The sequence below is a fragment of the Alternaria viburni genome, assembly GCF_023758015.1.
Source record: "Alternaria viburni strain BMP 2772 chromosome Unknown scaffold_22, whole genome shotgun sequence".
NCBI lineage: Eukaryota > Fungi > Ascomycota > Dothideomycetes > Pleosporales > Pleosporaceae > Alternaria > Alternaria viburni.
Window position 1 is genome coordinate 206781 of NW_026055791.1, and position 27058 is coordinate 233838.

Genomic DNA, 27058 nt, shown 5'->3' on the forward strand with positions numbered 1-27058 from the left:
GTCATGACCGGTCAACGGTGCGACCCCCGTTTCTTTGCGATGTTTGTGCTGCGGCGTTGATGGTGTAGGTTATTGCTATGACGTCCATGGTCTATGAGGCAGAGCTTCAGAAACTCTCCGCGCATTGAATTTGGTTCGAGCTCGGCTGAAACAACCAAGTTTACTGCAATTCTAGTCTGCGCATCAGGCTCAACGCAACGAAAGACATCCTCCAAGATACGAAGGCCAATACTTGGCCTCGCGAAGAGTGCGAAGGCGTACTTGGCCATGAGCTATGCCGAGTGTGCCGTGCAAAGACAGCAGCGGGGTTGAGTGATGATAGTTTGCTGGTGGCTGCAGGAACCGAGAGACGGCGCGCGCCACCTCAGAAGGAAAAGGAACTACGCCCTACGCAAACGAGTCTTGCCACGGCAGTGGTAGAGCCTGCAGTCCGGGTCAACCGACAGAATCAAAGAAAATCCACGAGAAAAGGAACAATTTTCGCAGTTCTAGACCGTGATGCAGGCAACGTTGCGCATCTTTGTAGATTCTACAACTTCAAGCGGTGGTGTCAGTTGCAGTCAGCACGGCATGACATGAAAGTAAAATGGCCTGAGGATGCATATACGAAGTGGGACAGCGCACAGTTTTTTTCCTGTTGTGGTGGGATGCACCGGTGATGCTGGTAGGATGGGGTTCATGCCGCTTGCTGCGAGTCGGAAGCACGGCGGAGATTGACGGCACTCGAGCAAGCAGTCAGGCCTGCCATCTTCACCCAACACTCCATGCTCTCGCGACACAACATTTGCACCATGCCTGCCAGTACAGAATGCGATGCCCAAATTGCCGCTGGATTCCGCAGCTGGATGCTGACTATGTGGCGTTGCAGCTGCAATCTCCCCCTCGGTTCCCCTGCCAAGGCGTCGCGCCATCCAGCCGCTCCGGATTGTTTCGCGTTTAAGAGACAGGCCTCGAAGCAGTTAGCACTGGAGATATCGGAATCACGCCGGGATATGTCTTGGCTTTACATGACTAGTGTTTGCTTTTCGGACGGTAGCTGGGCGGAGAGACTATCGCTCCACTCGCTGCACTTGCAAGGCTGGCGCGCTCCGACAGCACCAACCATAACGAATCTTCATCTCGATCTGCGATCCGTGGTTCACCCGGTCATTGCTCTCTAGGCAACCTCACACGTCCTGTCAATGATGTTGACATATCGGAGGCTTCCTTCCATCTTCCGTGTACATGGACAGCTCGACAGCAACCTCAATAGCCAGCAACAGGATATGGCCATGTGTATGGCTGTCCGGACGTTCGCCGGCTTATCAGTTGGAATATACACGTAACGGGCAAGGTGACTCCCATGCATCAGCTGCGCCGTACAGCAATAAATTCTCCTATTTTTTTTTCCCGGCTCATCACATCTTGGCACAGGGATGCATGTGGTGGGCTTCAGATTTTCGACCTCAGTCGTTATTCAATTGAGAGGTATGGGAGGGTGCAGGCGAATAGAAGAGTCGGACAATGCAAGAATGGGTTCGGCTTCGTCGCAACTACAGACTCCAAGTCACCAATGCCCTGCATACGGTCTCGCGTCACGTACTCAACTTCTTTCCTTGTCGGAAAGAATACCGTCCCTCGCGCAATGAACTTCACAGCAATAAGAGATCAGACGCATATGATGGAAACTGTATGACGGAACAAACTAAGTAAGGAAGTTTCCTGCCGTGAACGCCGTTTATGCTTCCTGGGTATCGTCGCCATCTCTCATCTGTCCACCAACACTCTGGAATGCAGCCTGGATTATACACTCACCGTCCGTCTCATCCTTCGATGTATCCAGTCCACGTAGAAGCAACAATGCGTTTCACTCGAGTCTCAATCATCCTTGTGGAGACGTCCGCATGCACCGCCATAGCAAGATGCTGCAGGACGAACGAACAAGTGGCAACGAGGACGTGTACATTCGGCGCCATTGCGAGTGCACTCGGCGCAGCTGTCGCGAGTGCTATCGCAGGGCAGACCATTGGAGGCACAGTGCTTGCGCTTGATGACGCGGTTGTATGAGCTCGAAGAGCCATCACCGATGCTACTACAGCACGCGTGTTAGCGTATGCATTTAATGTGGTGTGAAATATTAGTGGCTTATCTGGTGCCTTGCTCGCCGACTGCGATTACAATAGGGGCGACATCGACTGTACTCGGACGCATGGCGACCTCGTTTGAAGGGACAGAAGAGTGGGATAGGGCAAGAATAGGATCGATATCCGTCTCAACGACAGGTGTGAAGTCATTGACACGAGTTGTGAAAGAGATATCTAGTAGCTACGACGCGATATGAGGTGATGGGATGACTGCTGGTATAGGTATGAGACCATCTACTTGTGTCTCAAAGTACGTGGGTCTAGAGAAAAGCTATCAGAATGCGCGAAATCTCCATGTTACTTTACCTCGCAGGACACATTATGAGGGGAACATTCATTCAAGAGTAGCATATGGTCAGGTCGAACGCAATCTTTTATGGATACATACTAGGATATGTACGTATTTGTAACGACCTTGTCACGGCCCGGCGGCGATATCAGTATGTCATCCTGCCCTCTGTAGTTCCAAAATGCCCTGTATGTACACACGCGGTCACTTGTACTCCATCATCTCGACCTTCGCCCCGGTGTTGGCGACCTTGACCTCATCATCTACGTGCATGCGGGTGCAGCCCGGACGACAATGAGCACGAGGCTTCTCGTACAAACCACACTTAGCGATGGTGGGCGCCCTAGTCTGTTAGCGAAGTCATCCCATAACATACGGGAAGATGAACATACGGAGTAGCGGTGGCCTGGGTGTTCAAGCCGAGAGCCTTGAACCCAGACTCGAGAGCGTCCTTCTCAGCCTGCATACTGGCCATTTGCTCCTTAAGCCTGGCGACCTGAGCCTCAAGCGTCTTGACCTTGGCGGCCTCAGCCTCAAGTGTGGTGATGTAGTTGCCCATGGACTCTTTCTCCCTACGGTCGACGCGGAACAACTCCTTGGTCTGGCTGTGACGGACATACTCAACGCCAGCTTTACGATCGGACTCCTCTGACTTAGCCTTCCACTCGGCGATAGTCAGGGGTAAGCTACAGAGTCAGACACGACCCTACGATGTAGGGAGTTGTGAGGAATACTTACTCATCTTGACGCATCGGGGAACCCGTTGGGGAGGGCGAGTCGGCGAGGCAACGGCGGACCTTCTCCTCGTGCGTGAGCTCACGATCTTGAGCACCCGACCCATCGTCGTTGTAGTCCTCGTAGTCCTCGTAGTCATCGTACTCCTCGCCGTCGTAGTCCTCACCCTCGTAGGCGGCTGAGTGCGGGGAAGTAGGCTGGTTTCGCGAAGCCGATCGCGAACGTCGGGGCGAAGCCGAACGAGCGCGTGCAGGGGAGCGGGAACGGGTCATGGTCATTGTGATCCTGTTCGAAGTCGAAATAATGAAGTTGCGACAAGTGGTGTAGGAGTAATGAACAGTTGTCGCAAGGCAGATAAGTAGCCAGAGAAGGTCCAAGCGCTACTAGCTTTCTCTCGCTCGTGCGGTGTGTCACCGCGTGTGTTGCCTAGGGAAGTTTTTCAAGAAATGACGCATTGGCGCTAACCTGCTGTGCAAACAGAGCTTCATTTGAATCAATCGAGACACGAAGAGTGCGTCTCCATAGCACTATCGCTCACTGATCTTTCCTTCCCTACGTCTCGACACCACGCGCGATTATCAGACTACAACAGTCATGAGCGAACCGGCGCATATTCCCGATATCACTGCGGCCCAGGGCGACCCTGTGGTAGATCCAGCGTACGTCGACGCCTTCCATGCTGTATTCAATTGGTTCAACGCGCTGACAAGTTTTGAAGCCAGTCGTCCATGTCATCGCCCGTCCACACGGAGGATTCGCAGGCAGGCGACCAGATGCTTCGCGAGGAGGAGCAATCGCCGCCGGCGATAGTGGAAGGCACTTCAGCGACAGGCACCTCAGCGACAGGCACCTCAGCGACAGGCAGCCTGACCGACGAAGATGAACCTCCTACTGCTTCCATGCCCGTCCTCCGAGTCGGTTACAACCGCGTCATCAAGTGCGTAACATGTCGCGCCAACGACCTCCCGTGCGACAACCTCGACCCTTGCAACGAGTGCTACAAAAACGAGACCGATTGCGTTCGCCGTCGCTGCGGCTTCGCGGCTAAGGAGATTGGAGAGCGCTGCGAGCCGCTCTGCGACCGTCTTCACTTCAGCGACGTGGCTAAGGAGAGCGAGGTAGACAGCGACAAGATGAACAAGCGCAAACGGGAGGTAGAAGACAGTGGCGCGGAAGAGAAGGTCCCAGATAAGGCAATGAAGGACGCGGTCTTGGAGGAGAGGACATCGGACGAGCAGCCAGAAGGATGTAACAGCCTGGAAGAGATGTGGTTGGCGGCAAGGACCACTGCAGAAAGGGAAAGGATAAGAGATCGCATGATCGACGAGCAGATGGCGAGAGCGAAGGAGGAAGTGGCTGCAAGGATGGCAGCGGGAGAGTACCAGAAAGACGACGTGACAAAGGGTGAGGACAAGAAGGCCAAGAAGTCTGCTGTTGCCATCGCATACGCGTATCTCGCAGATGGAACCAGAGTCACGGCGCAGGATGTTGAAGCTATGGAGTCAGTTTTGTCGTAAGGACAAGCATCGCTTGTGGCGATCAGGCGCGACGGCTTCAGGGATGGTAGGGCGCCTCATCGCACTCACGATATTCTCTGTAGACTGTCAGGCCGAAGTATCGCCTAGTCGTCGATCGTGGGGAAGCGACACATGGTACGCGGGGAGAGACTTATGGGGGAAGCATTCTGCGATGTAAATACGCTGAGATGCTCCTGAAATGACTATTGATGTAACATAAAAGACTTGTGTACATGTTCATGGGTCGGATGTGATGATTAGTAGAGGTGATGTCTTCGGTGAGGTTGGTAAGCTTCCGGCTATCCCTTCCAATCAGAACGGCCCCGCTTCCGGTACTAAGGTAGCCTACATCATCACCATTTGACGTCTTCCTTCCTATGTGCACACGACATTTCCTCAACATTGCTCGAGATCCGTTTATCTCCAAATCTTATCGCAAATCCAAGTTGACACAAAAGACACCCAGGATGGCAAACACCAGCGAGTTGCGTCTCTACCGACGTCCCACTATGCGCCAGGTAATGACCAGCTGACAAATGCAGTCTAGTACGACTAGCACAGAGACTCGTTCGAGATGGACCTTGCAGGATAGAGCATACAGCACGTCGCGTACGAGGCCTTCTCAACGGAAAGTATGCCTTCGACACCCTGAATGCGCATCATGTTTGGGAACTGGAGTTGCGTTATCCACAGTATGATCAATCTTCTCATCCGTATGCTCTTACTGTGCTGAACATACCAGATATTTTGTACCGATCTCAAGCTTCACTTCCCACGCCAAATTATCGCGAGGCTCCGCTGTGGACGGAACAGATGATGGCGCACACCTAGCGAGTCTCACAGTCGGCAATCGCAGTAGCAATCGCATTCTCATCTTCAACACCGGCAAGCTCAAAGATCTCGTAAAAGTCGACTTCCGCGCTGTTGATCAGTGGTTCGAAGAAGACATGGAAATATATGGCCATCCCAAAGACCCTTACAAGCGCATCGACATTCTACCATCTTCGCGAAACGTCAGGGTAGCTATCGACGGCGTTACACTTGCTGAGAGCTCAAGCGCCTTATTCCTTTTAGAGACGACGCTGAGGACGAGGCACTACTTGCCGCCGACAAGCGTCAATTGGGAGTACCTCACACCGAGCGACACGCTGACTTTGTGTCCGTACAAGGGTCGCGCGGAGTACTACAACGTCAGCGTTGGAGGCAAGCTGTATCGGGATCTTGTATGGTACTATAGATATCCGACCGCGGAGAGCGCGCCTATTGCTGGACACATGTGCTTTTATAATGAGAGGGTAGAGGTTTATGTTGATGGTGTAAAGGAGACACCTTAATAGCGGCAGTCTATGGTGTGCCAATACCGGCAAAGAATATCTGTAGTCATTGCATCAGCTCGCTTCGCGTCGCAAATACAGGAAATCTCCTTCGCGCAACAGATAGAAAGTAACCATCTTCCTCAAGCCTTGCCACAAGGGAAAGGTACTCAATGAAAATGGTCCATCCCGCGATGCATACTCATGGCTGACACCAGAGCTGCAGGCGACCGGAGATGAACAAGCCCGTGTATCAACTCATCGCTTGCGAACAAACGACAAATCGCACATCAAACTTGCCCACCAGTTCAGGCGTGTAAGTTCCCGTGAGAACTAACCTGAGGGATGAACTGCACTGCGGGCGAGACTCCGATCGGGCTGTCAGACCCGAATCGAAGTATGATTCTCTGGCGAACGTTCCAAGAAGCTTGGTCAGTTCCTCGCACATGCCCCCAGCACAACGAAGCACTCAAGATCCCGTGAAACCTTGATATGTGACATTCGAAGTGACTCATCAGTAAGAGAATCCCTTAAAGTGAGCCCAAGCCGATGAGCAGTTGAGAAGGCAGTAAAGACAGTTAGAGAAGAAAAGAGCAAGTTGGAGGGGCAGGCCGAGCTCATATGGATATCAGAGCCCGCCAAGCGCTTGGCGCGCTAAGGTGCACGTGACGTCCGTGCCCCGGTCATCCGCGGGGATTAGTGACAACGAGGTGAAGGAGGAATGTACATATAGAAAAATGGAGAGGGAATTTCATACTCTGAGTCACTGTGGCTCCCGTGACGCGGAGATCTAGCGCCGATTTCGCCTGATTGCCCGCACTTGAACTGGCCATATTGATCGACCTTCACTGCCACATTTGCTACCGACATTCCAAGGTTACATCACAAAACCATTTGCAACATGGCTCCTTTGACCGCACGAAAGCACCCAAACCTCATCGTCACGGTACTTGCAGGGGTTCTCGCCCGCAACCGAGAGCTCACCGACCAAGTCGCATCACTGTCGGCTGAAAATGCTCGGATTCAAGACGACGCTGCTGCCCACGACCGAGAGCTCAGCGGTCAGATCGCATCACTGTGGGCTGGCAAGGTTCAGATGCAAGACGCGATGGCCGAGCAAGACCTGCAACTTCAAGCCCTCGAGCAAAAGAACGAGATGTTGACCAGCGAGAAAGACCAGCGGGAGTTCGCCAATCTCGACCAGGAACTAGCCGATTCAAGGCACAAGCTGAAGGCAGAAGAGTCGGCTGATCACCACGCCTTCGTCTCCTCCGCCTCACGCCGCAAGTCACACACCAAGAGCGCGGTGAAGCTGTCCCAAAAGCGCGGACATGAGCCTGACAAGTAAGTCGATCACCACCATTACAAGCACGATGACTGACCTTACAATAGTAGCCCGGCCAAGCGCATCAAGAAGGTCAAGCACACCCCCGGAACGGTGTGCATTGAGTGCTACCACTCCAAGACCACCAAACATTGCGACGGAGCTTCCACCTGCTGGCCCTGCCAGTTCCGCGACAAGGACTGCAAGCGCATGAAATGCAAGAACTTCGCCGCCGGTACATGTCGCCTCGTCAATTGCAGTTTGGCGCATAGCGACAGCGGTTTCCCCAAGGAGATCTTGGAGGAACACCACCATGTCCCGCAGTCGCTCGAGCCTCCGCCCTTCATCCCGCCGAAGCCCTAGCCGACTACGAAGTGAGTTGCCGCGTCGCTCGAGGATGGCAAAAGAGGTTTGGAGACTTTACACTGGTTTGCGATGGATGGAGGAGCAGGTCAGGAGAGGATGTATACGCATGACAGCACTGTATCTGGTCGAATGTGATCGCAGGTCTCAACGACAACCTCCTGGGCGTACTGATGGCAGCGAGATGACACAGTGTTGCTGAGACGTATTCGGCAAACCATAGTAGATACTAGAAACACCCTCCTTTACACGTCCGTGACTACTATGAGACAAAACCTTCCTACTTTCACTTAAAGCTAACACCGTAACTATTCCAACCCACCGACTGATCCCAACCCTGAACCAGTGTCTTCCCACCTGGGCCCGTACATACATTACCCTTCTCAATTTGCTCCTCCTCTTGCACCTTTCCATCGTTCTTCCGCCCATTATCCCAGCCGTTTTGCATGCCAAACCCAAGGTAACAGTCATCACGCTGAATAGGCGCAAATCCGTGAATCTCGAAAGTCACAGCGAGAGAGATGTCAGGCTTCTTCTTATCGGGATTGGGCAGCTTGAAGGCATAGTCGGCGGTGAGAGGCGGCATGATGGGCTTGTTGTGAGGGTCGATGACGGGTTTGGGAAGGAGAGGAGGATTGGGAGCGTCGGCGCGGACGTGGTCGTCGCACCATTTCTGGGCTGCCTTGTGGAAGTCTTCTAGAGTTGGGTGGGGCTTTGATGAGCAGGATTGCTTGTCAGCTCGCTGTACGTTGTTGCTCAGCTCTGCGATTGGTGCGGCGAGGACGAGGCTTAGGAGGAGTGAGGTGGAGAGAAGCTGACACTTCATGATAGAATATGGTGACTGTATTGCGATTGCTTATTACGATGTCTTGCTTGAGGAGTAAAGTGGATATGTTACTGGCGGCTGGATCAGTAGCAGTAATATGAAAGTATGGTCTTCGGGTTGAGGAGTAGTGTAGTAACGGAGCACACATTATATACCTCACGCAAGTCACATCGCCGCTGTGAGTATCGGAAAATCGTACGAAGCTATTTTCCAACACCATCGTTCCCCTTGTGTTTCCTCTCCCACGCCTTTATTTCGATACACTGTGTAGCTTCGGATGTGGTATTGCGACGAGGTGCTCGTGAAGCGGAAGGTCGTGGCAAGACAGCTGTCGTATATAATCACGACAGCCGGTGAATCCAGGTACGAACGGCAAAGGTCTTCCGAGCGAAAGTTGCGCCGGACTTGTGAAAGAAGCCACGAATGCGCTATGACAGTCGATCTCCTATACTACACCGTAATTACTCGAATTTACTGCAACGCTTTACTCTTCAACCAGCGATATGATTACGTCGCGAATATCAAGCTTACCGATGGGCAAAGTCAAGCAGTTCTTTCGTTCGCTAAGTCGTCGACTGTCGATCTCCGTGTTCAAAGCGCGTGGCGAGTCCATAGGGTCGCGCGAATCAAGCCCTTTCTCTTCTCTGGCGCAACACGACACCAACAGCAAATCTACCTCTACAATAGAAACCCGGGCAACGTCCCACAACGAAGCGCGAACGTCGCCGTCTACGCCACCGATCGCGCCAATCGACCGCACCTGCCCCGAGACAGTGAAGCGGGGTGGAGCGTCCATCGATTGCGCTCCGAGAAAGGATACGGTCAATCAGCGTATAAGCGATTTGAATGCGTATGCAGGTCTCCAAGTCAATATTGCGATATTGCGTTTCGTACACAGGCTACCGCTGGACGAACTACGCATCATTGGCCAGAGACCGATGCTGTCTTCGTCTTTTGCTGCGGGAAATACATTTGAGGAAGATGATCGGCGTCTTCCACGAAGCGTCGCGCGACCAAAGACTATGAGCCTTGCTAGTACGACTGGGGACCTGAGTAGGTCTTTCGTATGTGGCCCGGAGAACAGGATTGAACGCAGCCGTACTGGAGACGAATGTCGACACGTTCAATGTGCCGTACACGAAAGGCCGAGTCTCTATTCTTCGATGATGGACATGGAATCCCATGCGGACGCAATAACGCTTAGCCTCACCAGTCAAGAGAGCGCCTCAGCATGGTCGTTCGCGTGTTCTTCGGCGCAACTCGTCGAGCGGGAACACGCAACTCGGCAGCGTGGAGCTGCGGACATGGAGCGCGCGCCTTCCTTCACAACACGATCGGCCGACTCGTGTGATCTCTTCCTGGCATCGATTGGCCTCTCGCCACACCCAGACAGTATTCCAAGAACCGACCACGAAGACACGGATGACTTTGACATGGAAGACTTACCAAACTGGTCCGACGTGGAGGACGACCCAGAGTACAACCAGTTTGAAGAGCGCTCATTCCACTGGACGGATACGGATAGCTCCCACTCTTCCATGAATTCGATGAGAATGGCGGACACGTCATCGCCAGCATTCTACATGCCCGCTGTAGATGTCGAAAGTGTTGCACCTAACATGCATGGCGATGTCGCGCATAGCAATCGCGGGTGAAGGACGATGAAAGAACTGAGGTTTGCAGGTGGTTGGAGTGTTGGAGCACCAAGACACAAGGGGAAGGCCAAGCGCCGGCGGCTAGCGGGTTCGCGTGTCAGGGAGCCGGCCTGGATTCGCAAGTCGCGCAGGACGGCGGCTCAGGGCCAATGCGCCATCATCGTCGTCGACACCTCCACATCCACCTACCACCAACCGCCTGCTCAATGTGCCACGGTGACGTCGCCCACCTGCCCATCGCACCTTCCTCCTCATAGCATCGCTTCCTATCACCGGCGACTCCCCAGGCCCCTAGCGACCGCCCATCCCCCACGGCCGCAGCGACGGCAACATGCTGAAACCGCTGGCTGGCCGTTTGGCACGGCGGCCATGGAGATTTCTCTTCCCCGGCCTCCTTCTTTTCTTTTTTGCATACACACTCTCGCATCGGAGAGGGTCACATCCCCAGGCGCCCGTACACAAAGCGAAGACAAAGTCGTATTTCCCGCCCCTCGAAAACAAAGCCGCCAATTCAATCGAGCTCGACTACTGCCAGAATTTCCCTACCAAGCTGCTGGAAGAGGTGCAGGTTGTTCTCAAGGTCGCATCGGATGGGGCACATGAGACGAAAGCACACCTGAGCACGGTATCGAGCTGCATCACGAATCTGATCATCGTGGGCGACCGGGAAGAGCGATTGGGAGACCGCCATGTCATCGACATCCTCGCAGAGCTTCCCAAGAGCTACCAGAAGGACAATGTCGACTTCCAGATCTACGTCGAGCACAAGAAGGCACACGAAGGCGGCGAGACGGTCAAGGAGCAGCAGCGGTCCTTCAAGCTCGATCGCTTCAAGTATCTGCCCATGGTGGACAAGGCATACATGACCAACCCCGCAGCCAAGTGGTTCGTCTTCATTGAGTCGGACGTCTACTTCTTCTGGGACACGCTGTTCCGCCTACTAAGCCAGCTCGACGCCTCGCAGCCACACTACCTTGGCGAGGCGCACAAGGGCTCTGAAGGCCGTCATTTCGCCTATGGCGGCGCAGGTATCGTCCTGTCTCAGGGTCTTGTCAAGCAACTCATCCCAGGCAAGACTCCTGGCTCCACCGAGATCCCCCGCGAAAACCGACTAGGCGTCCGATACGAGAACTGGGTCAAGGAGGAGCAGCGCGGCGACGCTGTCCTTGCATACGCCATCCAGAACGCGACCGGCCACAAGCTCGAGCCCATGTACCCTACCTTTGCTAGCGACAAGCTCAAAGATGTGACCACCACACGCGACAAGTGGTGCGTGCCAATGCTCTCGCTGCACCAGCTCAAGCCACAGCAGATGGAAGACTTGTGGAGGTGGGAAAGGACACGGCCGTACAACACGGTAAGCATTTCCTCAGCTCCAACCCAAGCTACCTGACTAATATCACGTCATAGAAACCATTCACCTACTCCTCGTTCCTCTCTTATACCCACGGCTTCCTATCACAGGGTCCATCGAAAGAATGGTGGGATAACCTTTCGCAAGCGCCCGTACCGAACGATCGTCCCGCACATCGCAACGCCGGCTCGTGCGGTTCAGAGTGCGCTAATGACGGCAACTGCCTCCAATGGTCTTACTCGCAGACCGTCTGTCGTCACGCCGATTACATCAAGCTTGGCGATGCTGTCGACCGAGAAAACGGCGGTCAAGGCGAGTTCGTCAGTGGCTGGGACACCGGAAAGCTCCGCGACATGGGCTTTGGTGTCGAGGGACAAAATGGCCAGAGAGAGTTTTACGAAGGTTGCGTCGAAGCCACCTGGCTGACCCCACAAGAGATGTAGAAACACTCATACGTCAGCGTATAGAGACGGACATGTATTCGAGACCAGTGACACATAGGGAGGCGTTGCGGTTGCTTGTACCACGTTCATGCATGGCGTTCTGGGTTGGCACATCATTTTGGATATGTGGAGCGTCGCAAACAGCGCGTTGAGCAAGCGTCATGTTGACAGGAAGATGGACATCAGGCCGATGAGCTTCTTGGGCGAATATGTAATGAACAGAGTTTGAGCATAGACGCAGGGCATAAACTGCGAGGCGGTATGATACCGCGGGCGTTAGACCTGTATATGATAATAGCACACATCTTCACATCTACCCGACGCGCATTCGGCCCTTGAGATACCCTCGTGGTAGGTAGATGGACGAATGTGAGTGAATTCGTCCAGAGCGGAGGCTTGACCTTCCGCTGCCGGTGGGTGGAATACAGTTGTTCCGCTTGGACCCTCTGCGCGTCGCCGAACGACTGCTGCCAACTCTTGACACCACTATATCCTCTCCATTTCAACATTATGCCCAGCGTCGCGAACGACTCTAGAACCACATTCAGCCCATTGCTGACAGCCATGCTTGTTCAGATCATTACGACTCGGTCGCATTCCCGGTGTTGATGAAACTTGGCGGCGCCGGTGTGTTTGACGGCCTGATTCGGTCGCTTTCTGAAAATGTCGGTTGTCGCTGCTGCTCCACGCATGAAATTGCGCTTTGGGCAGTGAAGGCAGTAGGTCTTGTTCGAAAAGGATCGCGATGTGATCAAGAGTTGGACTGGCGTGCGGTGGACGGTAAAAGACCGTTCTCATCTCAGGTACAACAGTCGGCGCGACTCCTCTTCTTAATGCTCCCAGGTTAAAAAGCAACGGGTTGCCGGTCCGTCCGGTACTTGACCAGCAGCCGTGCACATTACCCCACATCCCGGTTAAGGAGCCTCATGACAGCAGTGTCTTTCACCTATATTAATGCGGCCTTACCCTGACGTCGTCGGGCCTACTATAGAATATTCCATCACTATTCTCCTGCCCATGCCATTGGTTAGCTGTCTACTTTCTGCAGTACGCCAAATGAAAGCGCGGGTATCCCTATATTTCGGCCATGGAACAAGCCGGACGCGTGGGCACCGACATGTTCATCTAATATGAACCGTGCTCAGATGGACTTGGGGTAAGGAACGTTCAGTGTCGCGTTTGAGAATTGTATAAAGAGTGTCTCCACCCACCCACTATTGTCGTCTCATCCACATCCAGCGCATCCACAGTCTCTACTACATTCTTTTGAACCATCATCATGTTCACTTCTACGCTCATTACCTTGGCCTCAGTTGCCTCCACTGCACTGGCTGCACCCGCCCTTCACCCTCATGTCACTCGCGCCGCTGAGCCCAAGTGCCCCATCGTCTTCGACGGCCGTGTCCCTGCCAACATGACACCCGTCTCCTTCGACACTCAGGCCACCAACACGCTCTTCAACGCCGACTTCGTCAAGGGCAACAACCTGACCTGGTCTCAGATCCTCAAGTTCCCCAACGAATCCTCGCGCTTCGATGGCGACAAGTTCAAGGCTGTTGAGGTGACCATATCCGATGAGTCCATCTTCCAGAAGCAGCAGGGATTCCGCCGCGCAGGTCTCCAGTTCCTCAAGGATGCCCCTGACGGCGAGGGTGGCAAGGGTGTCAAGACCCTCCACTGGAGTGTCAAGCAGGACTCCGCCAGGCCTTTGAACCTCACCCACGAGTACCTCAACGTCTGGCACGAGGCTGCCGATTTCAGCAACAACCAGATTCAGTTCCAGACTGGATCTCTCATTGGAAAGAGCGACGCCGACAAGGACCAGTTCAAGATTCTTGACCGCGCCGGCAAGTGGCTCTGGAACGTTAAGATCGACCAGACCCAGTGGCAGAACTTTGCTATGACCCTCGACTACACCAAGAAGTACGTTCCTTCCCATTCCTGTTCCCAAATTATGTACTAACAAATCTCCAGCGAGACCACCATCTTCTACTCCGCCGGCCAACAGGAGCTCAGGAAGGTCGCCGGACCTTTGTCCGTCAACCTTGCTGGTCTCGGCCAGTTCCAGATGGGCATCCTCAAGAAGCCCACTGGTACTGACGACGTCGCCAACGCTGGTTTCCAGGAGGCCAACCTTGACGAGGGACAGATCTACGGTGGTCTCTTCCTTGAGGACTCCAGCTCCGGCTGCGTTTCTCTCTAAGCGCATCACCAGAATGATCTGTCATGTTGATTAGAAGGGGACGACGGGACGATTGTACATAGGTGGAAGACAGTGGTTGTATATATGGAACGTGTGTTTTTGCTTTGCGTGGGTGGTAGCTTTGTCGAATTACACGTGCTTTGCTTCATGACTAGACGTGCAGTATCAATCGCGATACTTTTTTCGTGCATTACAAACTGTCCTCATGCCCATCACTATGAAGTCGTCTATCCTTACATGCGTATCTCGCAGGAAATACTCAAATCTTCTATTATGGTGGTGGCGTTGGTGAGGCTGCATCGCGATCTCGGAGTTGCGTGATGACATAGCGCCGCGGAGCATACCGGACCACCATGCACAGCTGACCCTGCCAGTAAACCATGAACGATAGTTCGAAAAGTAGGGCAAAGTTGAAAAAGTTGAGGCTGAGACGAAGTGCCGTCAGGGTCTAGGACGGTGCCTGCCTGTTTGGGCCTAGTGTGAACCCCAGCGGAATGATGGCATCACTCATGTCGACTTGGAAGTCTAGCCCACCGAGGTGACTCCACCGTAAGCTACCTACAAAATGTAGTCTCCTCCCACCACCGGTGTAACAGCCATTATACACGCAATCCCACGCTACAATGTCGAACACAGCCAACACCAAGGAAGTCGCGCCGTCAATTGACGTGAAGAACCTCTGCTATGCCTTCCCCGATGGCTCGAGTGGGCTGAAAGATGTCTTCCTTGACCTGCCGCCCGGCAGCAGAACACTTTTGATCGGAGGTATGCAACATGGAATGCTGACTGTGAGACTCTCGACTAACGATCCCAGCCAATGGCGCGGGTAAAACCACGCTCCTCCGTCTCCTCTCCGGCAAGCGCATGGCCCCCTCCGGCACCGTCCACATCGCGGGCATCGACCCTTTCAAGATGGGCCTTGAGGGCGTGACCTACCTCGGTCTAGAATGGGTGCTCAACCCCATCGTCCGTACCGACATCGACGTGCCCACGCTTCTCTCCTCCATCGGCGGCGACCACTACACCGAGCGCCGCGACGAACTCGTGCGCATCCTCGACATCGACCTCAGCTGGCGCATGCACGCGGTATCAGACGGAGAGCGAAGGCGTGTACAGCTTGCCATGGGTCTGCTGAGACCATGGACCATCCTGCTGCTGGACGAGATCACGGTTGATCTCGATCTGTTGTCGCGCAGCAACTTCCTCAACTTTTTGAAGAAGGAGACGGAGGAACGACCTTGCACAATCGTATACGCAACGCATATCTTGGATAACCTCGCAACATGGCCCACACATCTCGTGCACATGAGCCTGGGCAAGGTGAAGAAGTGGGGCAGCACCGAGGACATGGATGTCAAGGTCGAGCAGGGCGAGCGCATGTACACCGGCAACAGCCAGCTGGGTGAGCTGGTGTTGAAGTGGCTGCAGGAGGATTTGACAGAGCGGGGACCTAGGAACGGGAAGGGTGAGGGCGCTTCGTATCAAAACCTGGAGGGTAAGGGCGGTTATGGGGCTGAGAAGAGGGTGGAGAAGGAGTAGCACCGCGTGGTGAAGGAGAATACATCTCGGCACGCTTCAACAATGCGTGTCGATGGAGTTTCAACAGGCGTTTGGGCGGCACTCAACGATGATACCCCATCATATTCAACAACTACATTTCATTGCACCTACACTTCGCCCATATACTTACACGATACTCGCTCGTGAACGATTTAATTCTGATGCAAGCCTGACAGAAGTATACGAGATGATATCGATTATCAATCATTTCGCTCACTTTGCGTGGCATGAGGATTTCTAAAAACTTCAGATCGTTGTGGATAAGACACTTCAAGTTGATCGATTGTCCGAGTAGTGCGCTATCGCCAAAGAGGGAAGGCGCACCCCGCTTGACGCTAACCAACATTTTCGGACGCTCAGTCATTGGCAGCCCGCCAGTCGTGCCATCAAATGCATGTTACGATTCGCAAGAGCATTCAGTAGTATCAAAATGGCGCAAGCGCCGCGAAAGCCTCTGATCACCATCGTCGGTTCGACAGGGACTGGCAAATCTGATGTAAAGCTCAAGTTGTCCAGTCACGCTTCATCTTGCTGACCACAGCAGGTAGCTGGCAGTAGAAATCGCGCGAAAATATAATGGCGAGATCATCAACGGTGACGCGATGCAACTGTATCGTGGGTTGCCTATTATTACGAACAAGATCACGCAAGATGAAACGAAAGGCGTTCCTCATCATCTTCTAGGCTGCATTAGCCTTGAAGAAGAGACTTGGACTGTGGGGAAATTCGTAGGCGAGGCTCTGAGAACAGTACGACTGACTGGCTTGCAAATTGGGTGATTACTGACATGACCAGATCGATGAGATCCGGAGTAGAGGCAAACTACCAGTCTTAGTTGGTGGCACTCACTACTATACACAGTCACTCCTGTTCCAGGATGCGCTATCAGATGAGCCCGAGTTGAATCTGAATGAAAACAGCCAGCCACTGCCTATACTAGAAGAGCCGACCGATGTCCTCCTTACCAAGCTGAGGGAAGTCGATCCTATCATGGCCGATCGGTGGCATCCAAATGAGCGGCGCAAAATCCAGCGTTCACTGGAGATATATCTCAGAACAGGCAAACCGGCTTCGCAGCTCTACAAAGAGCAAAAGCTTCAACGCGAGGCTTCTGCTGCCCAGGCGGATGGCACAACATCGGATAGGCGGTCAGGCCTGCGTTTCGAAACTCTTGTGTTCTGGGTGCACGCCAACAAGGACGTGCTGCATCGCCGTCTCGATGGCCGCGTTGATAAGATGATCGCCCGAGGTTTGCTTTCTGAAGTTGAGGAACTCAGCAGTTTCCGTGAGCGGCACGAAGCCGACACAGGTGCTAGTCTCGATCAGACTCGCGGCATCTGGGTTTCAATAGGATACAAGGAGTTTCTGGAGTACCAAAGCGCTCTTTCAGATGTCTCGTGGGAGGCATCTGAACTAGAGAAGCTCAAGGCCCTCGCCATCGAGAAGACACAAGCTGCTACCCGTCAATACGCCAATCGCCAGATCAAATGGATCCGCATCAAGCTTCTCAACGCACTAATCAGTGCGGGCCAGAAGGGTAACACCTTCCTAGTCGACGGTTCCGACATATCGCAATGGGAAGACAGCGTCGTCAAACCCGCCATTACCATTACCGAACACTTCCTCTCCGGCCAACCACTACCATCACCCTCTTCACTATCGCCAGCAGCAGCAGATATGCTCACACCGAAGCGCGAGTACGATTTAGGACAACGACCAGACCTCTGGCAGAAGAAGGTCTGCGAGACATGCGGCACGACCTCTATCACCGAGAACGACTGGAGTTTACATGTCAAGAGCCGAGCGCATCGGAAAGCGGTAGCTTCGAGAAAGAAGCAGGAAAACGCACACAAGATGCGAAACGGTAGCGCGAAAAGCGCTCAAGCAGAAGTGATTGATGTTCTCGAACACTATCTAGATACCTTTCCCGAAAGCCAAGAGCGCAAATGAGTGGTGGGCTTCTCAACTCCGTCGTATCAGCCGCCTTCCTTCGCCATTCCTCTCTTGTGCTTGCTCAGCAGCTGCACGCGCCGCCACACCCAGCACTAGGGATAAAGTTTATATTGCAGGCCGCGTCGTTTTCGCAAGTCACCCAACTACCCTGGCCCGCATCTGCGGCCAGCCAGCACCATTCTCCTAGGTTGCCACATTTCTTCCAGCAATAGCCGTCTTCACAGCCCCAATCGCGGCTGGCACAGCTTTGCGCATGGACTTCTTCGAGGGGTTCGATGGCGATGGCGGTGGTGGCGCTGATGCCAATGAGAATTGTGAGGGTGGTGATGAGCTTCATGGTTGTGGGTTGGACTATTTGGGGAATTAGCTAGGCTTTGGGAATTTGCGACACAATAGGAATAGTCTTACTTTTTCGGTCTGTTGTTGAGCTGGGAGTAATATCTGAAGGAGGTAGTGGGAGTTCGTCTTGTGCTTGAATCATATTTCTGTATTATTCTCGCCTTTATATCCATATTCTGGTAACATCGTAGAACCCAGATGGAGATGCGACGCGTCAAGCGCTTACTCTACACCGAGTACAGTATCACCCGAGTTACTGCACTTGCACTTCAGCGCAGTCGTAATGGTGTTCAGCGAAGATGATCTGAGGTCGATTTGATGATGTTTTGATGGTGTTGCTCGCTCATCGGGAATGTGACCGTTGCGACTTGGCTGCATGCTTACATCTGCGAGATCTACCGAAACCAACCAGCGCTTTTTGAAGTCATAGACACACCACATCGTGCGATGTCATCTTCACCGCTGCGAAAATGGCTGCGATAGAATTTGGACACGGATACTCAGGTCCCAGGTCATCCGGGGTCGGTCTTCTTGTCGCGCGATGTTCGAGCGCACCTGCAGTACTTGGTTGATGTGAAAGCTCCTGCCAGAACACCGACGTTGGGACGTACGCGTGTGAGACTCTATTCATGAAGAAAATGTATATGACTACGATCCACGAGCCGTACTGTTTTTGATGTTGCGTGGAAAAGGTGTTTTGCGCAGGTCGTATGACTTTGGCTGAACTGATTGGAGTTGCCGAGGTACAACAGGAGGAAAGTTCAGATGACGGTTGGTAACATTGTAGACGCCCGCAATCAACGGCTATCCACATGTTGCCTATTTCGGACCACGCCAAGCAACGCGCACCAACATCCAACCCTTCTGGAAACGATGTTTAACCAACGTATACCTAGCGAGGCAACCGTACATCAACCACTGACCCGACACACAATGCAGCCTTCAAGAACTGTATGTGCGCTTCGACGGGTTCCCGACCCTTGTTTTCCGGAGAACCGCCGATGATAAACTTCCCTAGCGGGTCACGTCAAACACGCGTCCCTTCCTCGCGACGTGTCAACATTCTCCTCCACCGCTGTGGATCACGAATATCATCACGTCTTCCATCCTTTGCAATCTTCCAGGTTGCCTGGAGTCATCTGCGCTTGTGTGCTCTTCACCTATCGCCGTCCTACACCTCTGATCTCTTCGCTACCGCGCCGCGCCGATGGACGATGATGTAGTCATGTCTTGGGATGGCCCGAATCAGGCTGCCCCCAATCTTACTACATTGCCCACTGAACTACTCGATAAAATCTTTGGACATCTTCGGCCAAACATTCGGCTTTCCAATCTGCCGAGACGTTGTGACCAGAGCTGGCTGAAACACAACGACGACGACCGTGCGAAGAGAAAGGGCTTACATAGTCTTTGCCAGACGACAAAAAGGCTCAGAAAGAGTGCGACACCTCTGCTCTACACAGATATACATGTCGTTGGCTGGAGAAATGAGAAAAAGATGAGGCAAGCGTTTGGGCCTGAAGCACCCTTTGAGTTCGAAATGGACGAACAGGGCATCGTTCGCCAATTGACGAGACTCCTCCGAACGTTTAAAGAGCGATCAGAATTGGCCAAATACATTCAAGTCATCCGTTGTAATCAACCGCTAGCCCGAAGAACCAAGGAAGATGGCCTTGATGAACAACACGATGATATGGTGCTAGCGATAGAGGAAGCAATTGATGAAGGCCTGCCAACCATGGTGCAAGGTCTATTCAATCCTATTGTGGCAGGCATTTGGGAACGCGAATTTAGGGGGGCCCCAGAGAAAGCGCAGATGACGCTCTTGCTTTGGTTGAGTCCGAACGTATCAGAGCTGACTCTCGGTACCTACAGCGGCTCTCTGAGCAGACTTCTTGGTCTTGAACTTGGATCAAGCAGGCTAAGTCAATTTGTAAAACTTGCTACGATCAACGTCATCACAGACAGTTTCATTCTGAATGATGATCATAACGGAGTACGCTGTTTATACCCGGAACCGGAGTCATACGATGATTGCATTGCGACCTTTCGGTATCTTCCGGCTTTGGAACATTATCGTCACCGCGAACCGTACGATATACAACGCGCTCTTCTCGGCCCCGAGGCTGTACGGCTTCCTTTCGAAGGAGATGGGCTCCGAAATCTCAGCACTCTTCATCTTGTCGACTGCCATTTATCGATGCAACAGATCATCATGACCGTACGATCGTGCTACCGACTACGGGAGTTTCGTTTCGAACTGGACTTTCTGTCAACCTATGACGAACCTGACGACACTGAACTTGTTTTGGACTGCGGCGGTATCTGCGAAGCGCTTCTTCAGAGCAAGGATACGCTACGATATCTTTCACTCTCCCCAATTGATGCCAGGTCCAGGGCCGAAAGCTGTTCCACTCTCGCAGTTGGTACTCTCAACAAGTTCACGAAGCTACAAACTCTGTTAGTGCCCGCTATGATTCTCACAGAAACACCTATAACGATAACCTACACCACAGAAGAAGCTCACTGGGATCCGACTCTGGACTTCCAGCTTCGAGTAGTTGAAAGCTTACCCACTTCGATTACCTTGTTGGCACTCAGCAACGACCAGCTCTCGAGTCCTCGTGATGGCAGTTGGCACCTAGAAGTCGCGGACAACGCCAATCGACAGTTGGCAACGGGGATCGGGAAATTGCCCAATCTTCGAGCAGTATATCTTCTACATGGAGCGCCACATGGAATTGTGTATATTCCGGACCTTTGGGATGCCTGTCTGCAAAATCATATTGAATACGTGGTAGAGGCCGGCCTGGAGTTTGACTCGATTCTCCTCAAGCATTATGAGATGAACACTTAGTATGGGAATGTAGATATTGTTATTTCACCCACACTTGTACTGCTTCTTCTCTTTCTGTATGTTATAAAAGGGTCGCGTTTGTCAATGTATATACTGTACTGATAGTGCGTGCTTTTAATAACATTGCGAGGTGCTTTCGATCACAGCTGCTTGTCTCATCAAGATCAAATGGTAGCTCTGTCGACGGTGTATAATGTCCACCTTCAACGATCTGGTGACAGGGGATGCAGCATAACACCTCATGTACATTGTCGTCTAAAGGACATTGCTGAGAAACATTCATCATCGCAACGGCATCCTAAGTGAAATTGGAACGATATGTAGTCATTTAGTCTACTTGGTTCTGTTAGAGGTAAATAAACACGTCCAGTGGCAGCAGCTGAGGACTCAGCCGCAAACATTCGAATCACTACCGACAAAGCTCACTTAGGCAAATCGACGAACCGTATTTATGGTGTTCCCAAGCATAGGGGAAAAGATGCGTGTTCTATAGGTGCAGATACAGATTGTATTCGACTTTATTTGTGCACTTTTACTAGGCAAGATCTCATCTTATGTACGTGAATTCGCTGCATCTACAATCGATGCTGTACAAAAGGTCACCAGTGAAGCTTTGGTACCGCTTGCTTACTCTCCCTGATAAGGTTTCCAGGCTCACTACTGCACCCATGTCACCCGCAGAGCCTTGCTCGTTGCCACTCATCGTAATCATATCATGGAAGAACTCTGTGACAGGCGCACTTGGGACAATAGAACCTTATGCAGCCTGCATTGCGTAAGTTGACAATATGAACAGCTTTAACACTGCATGAGTCGCACTTAACAAGAGCCCCTTCACCAAGTGTGTTGCTTCGCTGAGAGTGTAGTGCAGCATCTGCGGCGAAGGTGGGATACGACAATAGCAGCTGCTCGAATGCCTTCTTCTGGACAAGGTCTTGGTGCTTTTCGAACACAACGGAAGTTAGGAGACGCCCCATAGCCCCATCGACGTTGACTTCGGTACCGTAGTGAGCGCGGATTGCAGTGATGAGCATATCCTGGCCTTTGGAAGCTTCCATAAATACAGCCTTCACGTCTTCCGCAGCTGGCTCGTAGAGCTTGGCGACGTCATACTTGTCAGCAATCGCGTGAATGCCGATCGGGACAAGAACCCGTTTGGTCTTGTCGTCGCCTGCGAATTTCGCGATCTCGTGTCTGTTGTAGGCGCCGGTGTACATGAACTTGAGAAGGAACTCAAAGTGCTCGGGATCGTCCTCATGGAGTTCCATGACGCCTTCCGATGCTTCCTGCAGATCGTTAGTGTTCTCCTTCCACACAGCTCCGAATATCTGCCAATCTATCTTGAAGTTGCCAGTGAAAGCATTGAGAAAGTAGTCGGACTCTAAACATAGCACAGCCTTGTGCGCATAGTACTCGCGCGTGTGACCTTCGTGTATCTGCTTGATCTTGACATCGGATAGCGCGGGGTTGTTGAAGAGCCTGGGGTCACGTCAGTACCAATCTAGGGCTGGAGGAGCGAGCATGCTTGGCTTGTGCGACTTACTTAGCAGCCGACCGCTTTGATTCAGACATATCGAAGACCTTGCGACCGAAGGAGATTGCAGTGCGAGTTTGCAACAATCTTAGGGCAGTGAGGTTGGCGCGAGTAAACAAGGTCGCTGCATGTGCACTTGAACAAATCGGGTTAGAGGAGGGTATCGCGGTGTGAACGCGGCAGGCTACCGCCAATGACGGACCCAATGAAACGTGGAAGGTTGAAAAAGAGGAAGAGGACGGGCAAGAGATATCCAGTAGAAAGTATAGGTAGTAACGGCCAAATCGGCCAGGGCAGCCAATAGATTCTCGGATCAACTGGATCAGCCTCAGAAGGTAACATCTATATGTTGTCTCTTGGAGACTGTTTATCTCCATGCGCGCCGATGATCTGTCAGCATGCTCACAAGTCATCAACAAGCGGGCTAAGGCCCTGCGCCGTACCAATCCTAACTTCATAAAAGTCCCTCCGCCTCTCAACATGACCACGGTCTGCCATGAACTCAGCAAACGCAGGCGCATCAGTACCGGGCTGCTGCAGGATCGTCTCGGCGCCTTCTGGTGCTGGAATATCCTCACGGACGCTCCAGCCACGGCTAGATTGGTTCTCGTCGCTGAGCATGAAGCTGTGGAGTAGCTTTGCGCCTTCAGGGTGGGGTGCTTTCTTCAGAATTGCGCCGGTCTGAGCCCAAGAGACAAATTTGGCGTCGCTGGGGAGCGCGTACGTGACTGGTGGTCGGTCTGCGAATGAGTAACCCGAGCTGAAGGTCACCGCGCTGCTGCTGTTGGCAGCCTTGATGAGTGTGCCGGGAGTGGCAGTACCGCGCACCCAGCGGGGGTTGTTGGCCAGCAGGGCGTTGAACCATTCCTCACCGAGCTCTTCGATGCTGCGCAAGTCGTTAGCCAATAACTAGGCATATGAGGACAGGAGGGGAGAACGTACATTAGTTCGAACTGGTACAAGACGGCATCATCGTCATTAGGGTAGGTCAGAACGATCTTGTCCTTGTATTCGGGCTTCGTGAAGTCTTGGTACGAAGTCGGCATGGTGCTCGTCTTGTTCATGTTTGCAGAGATACTGTTGCTGATTAGCGTATGTAAGTCGAGGCATTACCAGGGATAGCATACCCCCAATCAAAGATAAGCAGTCCACTGTAAGCCGCTTCGGCATCCTTGAACACAGGATAGATCTTGTCGAAGTTCAATGGTGCGTAGTTCATCAAAGCGCCTTGCTTCTTCCATCTTGGGTAGTCGTGAAGCGTCTGCAAGATGATGCTGTCGACGTAAACATTGTCGGCAGCCAATTGTGCGTCAAGGTTGACATCATGGTACTTCGACAGGTCGACGGTGACATTGAGTGTCATGTTAGGGAACCGTGCCTCGAAGGCGCTCTTCAGACTGTTCTGCTGGGTCTTCTCATCGCCGCCATGCCAAAGAGTGACAACGCCACCTTCTGCCAAAGCTGCCTGGTAAATTTCATCGAGGCTGCGCGTCTCCCGCTCGAAGTTTGTAGTGTTTGGGGAAGAGGCTGCCCAAGAAATCCCGGCAAAAAGTGCCAAGCTAGAGTATTCGAAGCGCATCGTGGCTGGTTTCGGTCGGCTGGCTGAGATAGAGGCGCAGTTATTTCATGGGCCATCGAGGTATTGCACACCTTATATCGGCGACTACTAATCACAGACCCACGCGCTACACATGCTATCGCGACAGATTGATTACGATCATTGCTTCCACTTCCGATTCCGACTCGGGCCTTTAGAACTTGTTTAGCGGACAAGAAGGAGGCTGAGACTTCACTGGAGTTACGCGGCCTCCAGACAGAATGGACGACATTGTACTAGAGGATCAAGGCGCACGCTTCCAACGGTGTCAGGAGCTGCAAGCACCCGAAAGTAAGATGGTTGGCACGCGTAGTCTGTTCGATGCAGCATCTTCAGGAAAGTGTTGCGAAATCGACACTTTTCTTTGGCAGGGACCGTGCGGGTGTTGTGGGACTGAGTACGAACGCGCTCCCAATCCGTATGGTCTACGGCCGTATCAGAATGAAGCTTTGTCGCGTCGATTCAGGACTTCCAAGAATGAGAGGGCGAGTGGGCCTCGTAGAAGGAGAAACGGGTAAACTTCGGGTTGAAACAGGTCAACGGTGGTCATGATTGAGTGCTGAGCTGACACGGGAGCGGCTCTAACTCAGGAGAAATGTGGGCGGGGCACAGACTTGGAGATGGAGAGGGCTGGTCACGTGGACGCTTCGCCTGTTCCGGTAAGGCGCACCCCCCCTTATCGCATGCCCCCGGCAATCGGCACCGTCATCCAGGCCTTCGCCCTGGACCGCGTGAAGGTATGCCGTCGCAACAAACATCACCGCCATTGCTAGCGGAATCCAAGAATGGACCGAAGCCTGAGAAATACACCCGATGGACAATGATACAGAAAGTTCTCCGCAGGAGCCGCCTGCCAAAAAGCAACGAACACTAGCTTGCCAGCGATGTCGCTATCGGAAACAGAAGTGCGAAGACAGCCGCCCGTGCCAGAATTGTGTCAAGGGGGACGAGGAATGCCTTCCTACGCAGCCAGCGCCTCGACCGCATGTTGAGAGCGAATATGTGCGCATTCTGGAAGAGCGTGTTGCTGAGCTTGAGGCTCGAGACCCGCAGCAGAGCCTTGATCATCTAGCAAGAACCCAGAACAGGCCTGATCACGACATAGACGACACGTCCCCAGCAAGCAGCGGGTTGCCGGGTGATGGGATCACAGGGCGAGCAGTTGCTCATTCGATTCAGCAAACCCTGCCGCCGCGGCGGTCATCTATGCTTTCCGGCTCATCTTCGGGTTATGCAATAGCTTCGGGCACAGATGATGAGCCCGACTTGAATCATCTCATCTTTGGGCTTATCGCATCACCTTCAGCGCAGTTTCCAGCTCATGATGCTTCTCGTACCCCAACAACCGCACGACCGGCACAGGTCGAAGTGAAGAGCGCGCATGCACTGTTGACCAGCATCTCTCCGGAACTCGAAGAATCATTGCTCAACGCATATCGCGAGCGCGCTCAAGCCCAGTATCCCTTTTTCCACTGGGACACCTTCCTCACATGGCATTCGGAGTGGAAGCACTGTTTGTCCCGCGACCTTGAAGAACGAGCATGGCAAGGGTTCTTCATTAATCTTGTATACGCGACAGCTTTAGTACTGTTGCGTCAACCTTATGCGGCAATGCTCAATGCTCGAGAATTCTACGATAGTGGTATCGCACTCCTTCCGGCTGTGCTACGTCAACCGGATAGAATCCTCCAAGTGCAGGCATATCTACTGCTGTCCGTGCATGCACTACACCAGAGCTCTACTGAGCGCATCATTTCCCTCGCGTCCACAGCGATACGACAATGCGTTCTGCAACAATTACACCTCGGCGAGACGGAACCACCATCAACCGACGTTCATGCACGACTGGTAATTCAAGTTCGACGGCGATGCTTCTGGTGCGCGTACCTTCTTGATCGGCTGGTCATGTCCTCCTTCGATCTTCCTCCATCTGTGCCGGACTATATGATTACCGTAAGGCCTTTCGCTAACATCGAGGACCATGACCTGTTAGGCGCCGCTGCCATCACGCCGCCTAATCATGACTTGAGTGACTCTCAGAACTACACGTGTAACTCCTCAGCGCTTCATATACTGCAGTGCAGACGCATACAATCCGAAATAAGCGCCGTTACGCTTCGATGGGATTACCAAGCTCAATTTGAGAATAGTTCAGATTGGCGGATAAGAATACTTGCGGAATTGGAGAACTTCAAATCTAGGGTACAAAACTTTTCAGATCCACAGTCAAAAGGTTATACATCACAACGGTGGCAAGCGATGATCTATCATTATACGTTGCTCATGCTTTACCGACCGACAAAAGCCAACGTGATCGGATCTGCCGGCGATTGGTCGGTTCAAGCCAGCAGCCAGGCTTGCTTAATGTTTCGTAGGACTCAGATCGATCGTCAAATCGCTCAGCCATGGCTTGCAGTAAGCAATTCCATGCACTCGATGACGCATGCGCTGACCCTAGCAGCTCCTCGTACAATTCCAGTCTGGTATCACACTCTTGTACTGCTTCTGGGCTACCCCGCCGGAACATAGAACCGACAATTACTACTCTCTCGATGTCTCTGACGCGCTCCGCGCCTGCTCCAACATCCTAGCGATCATGGCAGATAGATGGGCGAAGGCAGAATCCCTGCGAGACGTCTTCGAGCTACTGGCGCGCGAAATCCCGCTGGTCGACCGACCCAACAAACCACCGACTCGGCTATCAGAGAAAACCGTTACGGCAATCCGAGAGCATCTTCCGCAGGTTCGCGCGCTAGTAGTGCATCGTCCGGTGTTGCGCATGATTGAGGAGATGATAAATGAAGACTTCCCTCGCTCTGCGCAACCTTCCCAGCTACCGACGATTCGTGGCATGCTCGCTCCGAATCACCAGGAACCGGAGGAAGACTTCAACAATCAGCTACAGCAGATCAACGGAAACTTCCAGATGCCATTTGCCATGCAGCAGCCATTCGAGTACGGGATTGCAGATTCTGGGCTTGAGGATTTGGCTGTTGATGGCCTACTCTCGTTTCCTGGGGTGTTTGACTTCGAAGGTTGGACATGACACGTCATTGAAAAGTGAGATACTATT

The 27058-nt window shown here is 52.8% G+C and overlaps 10 protein-coding genes across 10 annotated transcripts; 7 read left to right on the plus strand and 3 right to left on the minus strand.

Annotated features, from left to right (window-relative positions):
• Window positions 1-2616: 2616 nt before the first annotated feature.
• J4E79_008854 (uncharacterized protein) lies at window positions 2617-3425 on the minus strand (the record flags this gene model as incomplete). Its single annotated transcript, XM_049357707.1, has 3 exons — window positions 2617-2755; window positions 2805-3098; window positions 3151-3425. 3 exons carry the CDS (start codon window positions 3423-3425, stop codon window positions 2617-2619), a joined length of 708 nt encoding a protein of 235 aa, XP_049207746.1.
• Window positions 3426-3741: 316 nt separating this feature from the next.
• On the plus strand, window positions 3742-4664 carry J4E79_008855 (uncharacterized protein; the record flags this gene model as incomplete). Its single annotated transcript, XM_049357708.1, has 2 exons — window positions 3742-3806; window positions 3866-4664. The coding sequence occupies 2 exons, from the start codon at window positions 3742-3744 to the stop codon at window positions 4662-4664; spliced, it is 864 nt and encodes a 287-aa protein (XP_049207747.1).
• Window positions 4665-6878: 2214 nt separating this feature from the next.
• On the plus strand, window positions 6879-7664 carry J4E79_008856 (uncharacterized protein; the record flags this gene model as incomplete). The annotated part of the gene is made up of 2 exons (XM_049357709.1): window positions 6879-7321; window positions 7373-7664. 2 exons carry the CDS (start codon window positions 6879-6881, stop codon window positions 7662-7664), a joined length of 735 nt encoding a protein of 244 aa, XP_049207748.1.
• A 286-nt stretch (window positions 7665-7950) lies between these two features.
• On the minus strand, window positions 7951-8490 carry J4E79_008857 (uncharacterized protein; the record flags this gene model as incomplete). Its single annotated transcript, XM_049357710.1, has 1 exon — window positions 7951-8490. One exon carries the CDS (start codon window positions 8488-8490, stop codon window positions 7951-7953), a length of 540 nt encoding a protein of 179 aa, XP_049207749.1.
• A 1986-nt stretch (window positions 8491-10476) lies between these two features.
• On the plus strand, window positions 10477-11942 carry J4E79_008858 (uncharacterized protein; the record flags this gene model as incomplete). The annotated part of the gene is made up of 2 exons (XM_049357711.1): window positions 10477-11502; window positions 11556-11942. 2 exons carry the CDS (start codon window positions 10477-10479, stop codon window positions 11940-11942), a joined length of 1413 nt encoding a protein of 470 aa, XP_049207750.1.
• A 1279-nt stretch (window positions 11943-13221) lies between these two features.
• Window positions 13222-14145, plus strand: J4E79_008859 (uncharacterized protein; the record flags this gene model as incomplete). Its single annotated transcript, XM_049357712.1, has 2 exons — window positions 13222-13865; window positions 13917-14145. The coding sequence occupies 2 exons, from the start codon at window positions 13222-13224 to the stop codon at window positions 14143-14145; spliced, it is 873 nt and encodes a 290-aa protein (XP_049207751.1).
• A 623-nt stretch (window positions 14146-14768) lies between these two features.
• On the plus strand, window positions 14769-15684 carry J4E79_008860 (uncharacterized protein; the record flags this gene model as incomplete). Its single annotated transcript, XM_049357713.1, has 2 exons — window positions 14769-14910; window positions 14960-15684. The coding sequence occupies 2 exons, from the start codon at window positions 14769-14771 to the stop codon at window positions 15682-15684; spliced, it is 867 nt and encodes a 288-aa protein (XP_049207752.1).
• Window positions 15685-16135: 451 nt separating this feature from the next.
• Window positions 16136-17655, plus strand: J4E79_008861 (uncharacterized protein; the record flags this gene model as incomplete). Its single annotated transcript, XM_049357714.1, has 3 exons — window positions 16136-16201; window positions 16254-16454; window positions 16501-17655. 3 exons carry the CDS (start codon window positions 16136-16138, stop codon window positions 17653-17655), a joined length of 1422 nt encoding a protein of 473 aa, XP_049207753.1.
• Window positions 17656-21562: 3907 nt separating this feature from the next.
• Window positions 21563-23967, minus strand: J4E79_008862 (uncharacterized protein; the record flags this gene model as incomplete). The annotated part of the gene is made up of 5 exons (XM_049357715.1): window positions 21563-21620; window positions 21674-22333; window positions 22795-23274; window positions 23331-23465; window positions 23516-23967. The coding sequence occupies 5 exons, from the start codon at window positions 23965-23967 to the stop codon at window positions 21563-21565; spliced, it is 1785 nt and encodes a 594-aa protein (XP_049207754.1).
• Window positions 23968-26244: 2277 nt separating this feature from the next.
• On the plus strand, window positions 26245-27031 carry J4E79_008863 (uncharacterized protein; the record flags this gene model as incomplete). The annotated part of the gene is made up of 3 exons (XM_049357716.1): window positions 26245-26318; window positions 26361-26400; window positions 26447-27031. 3 exons carry the CDS (start codon window positions 26245-26247, stop codon window positions 27029-27031), a joined length of 699 nt encoding a protein of 232 aa, XP_049207755.1.
• Window positions 27032-27058: the final 27 nt, after the last annotated feature.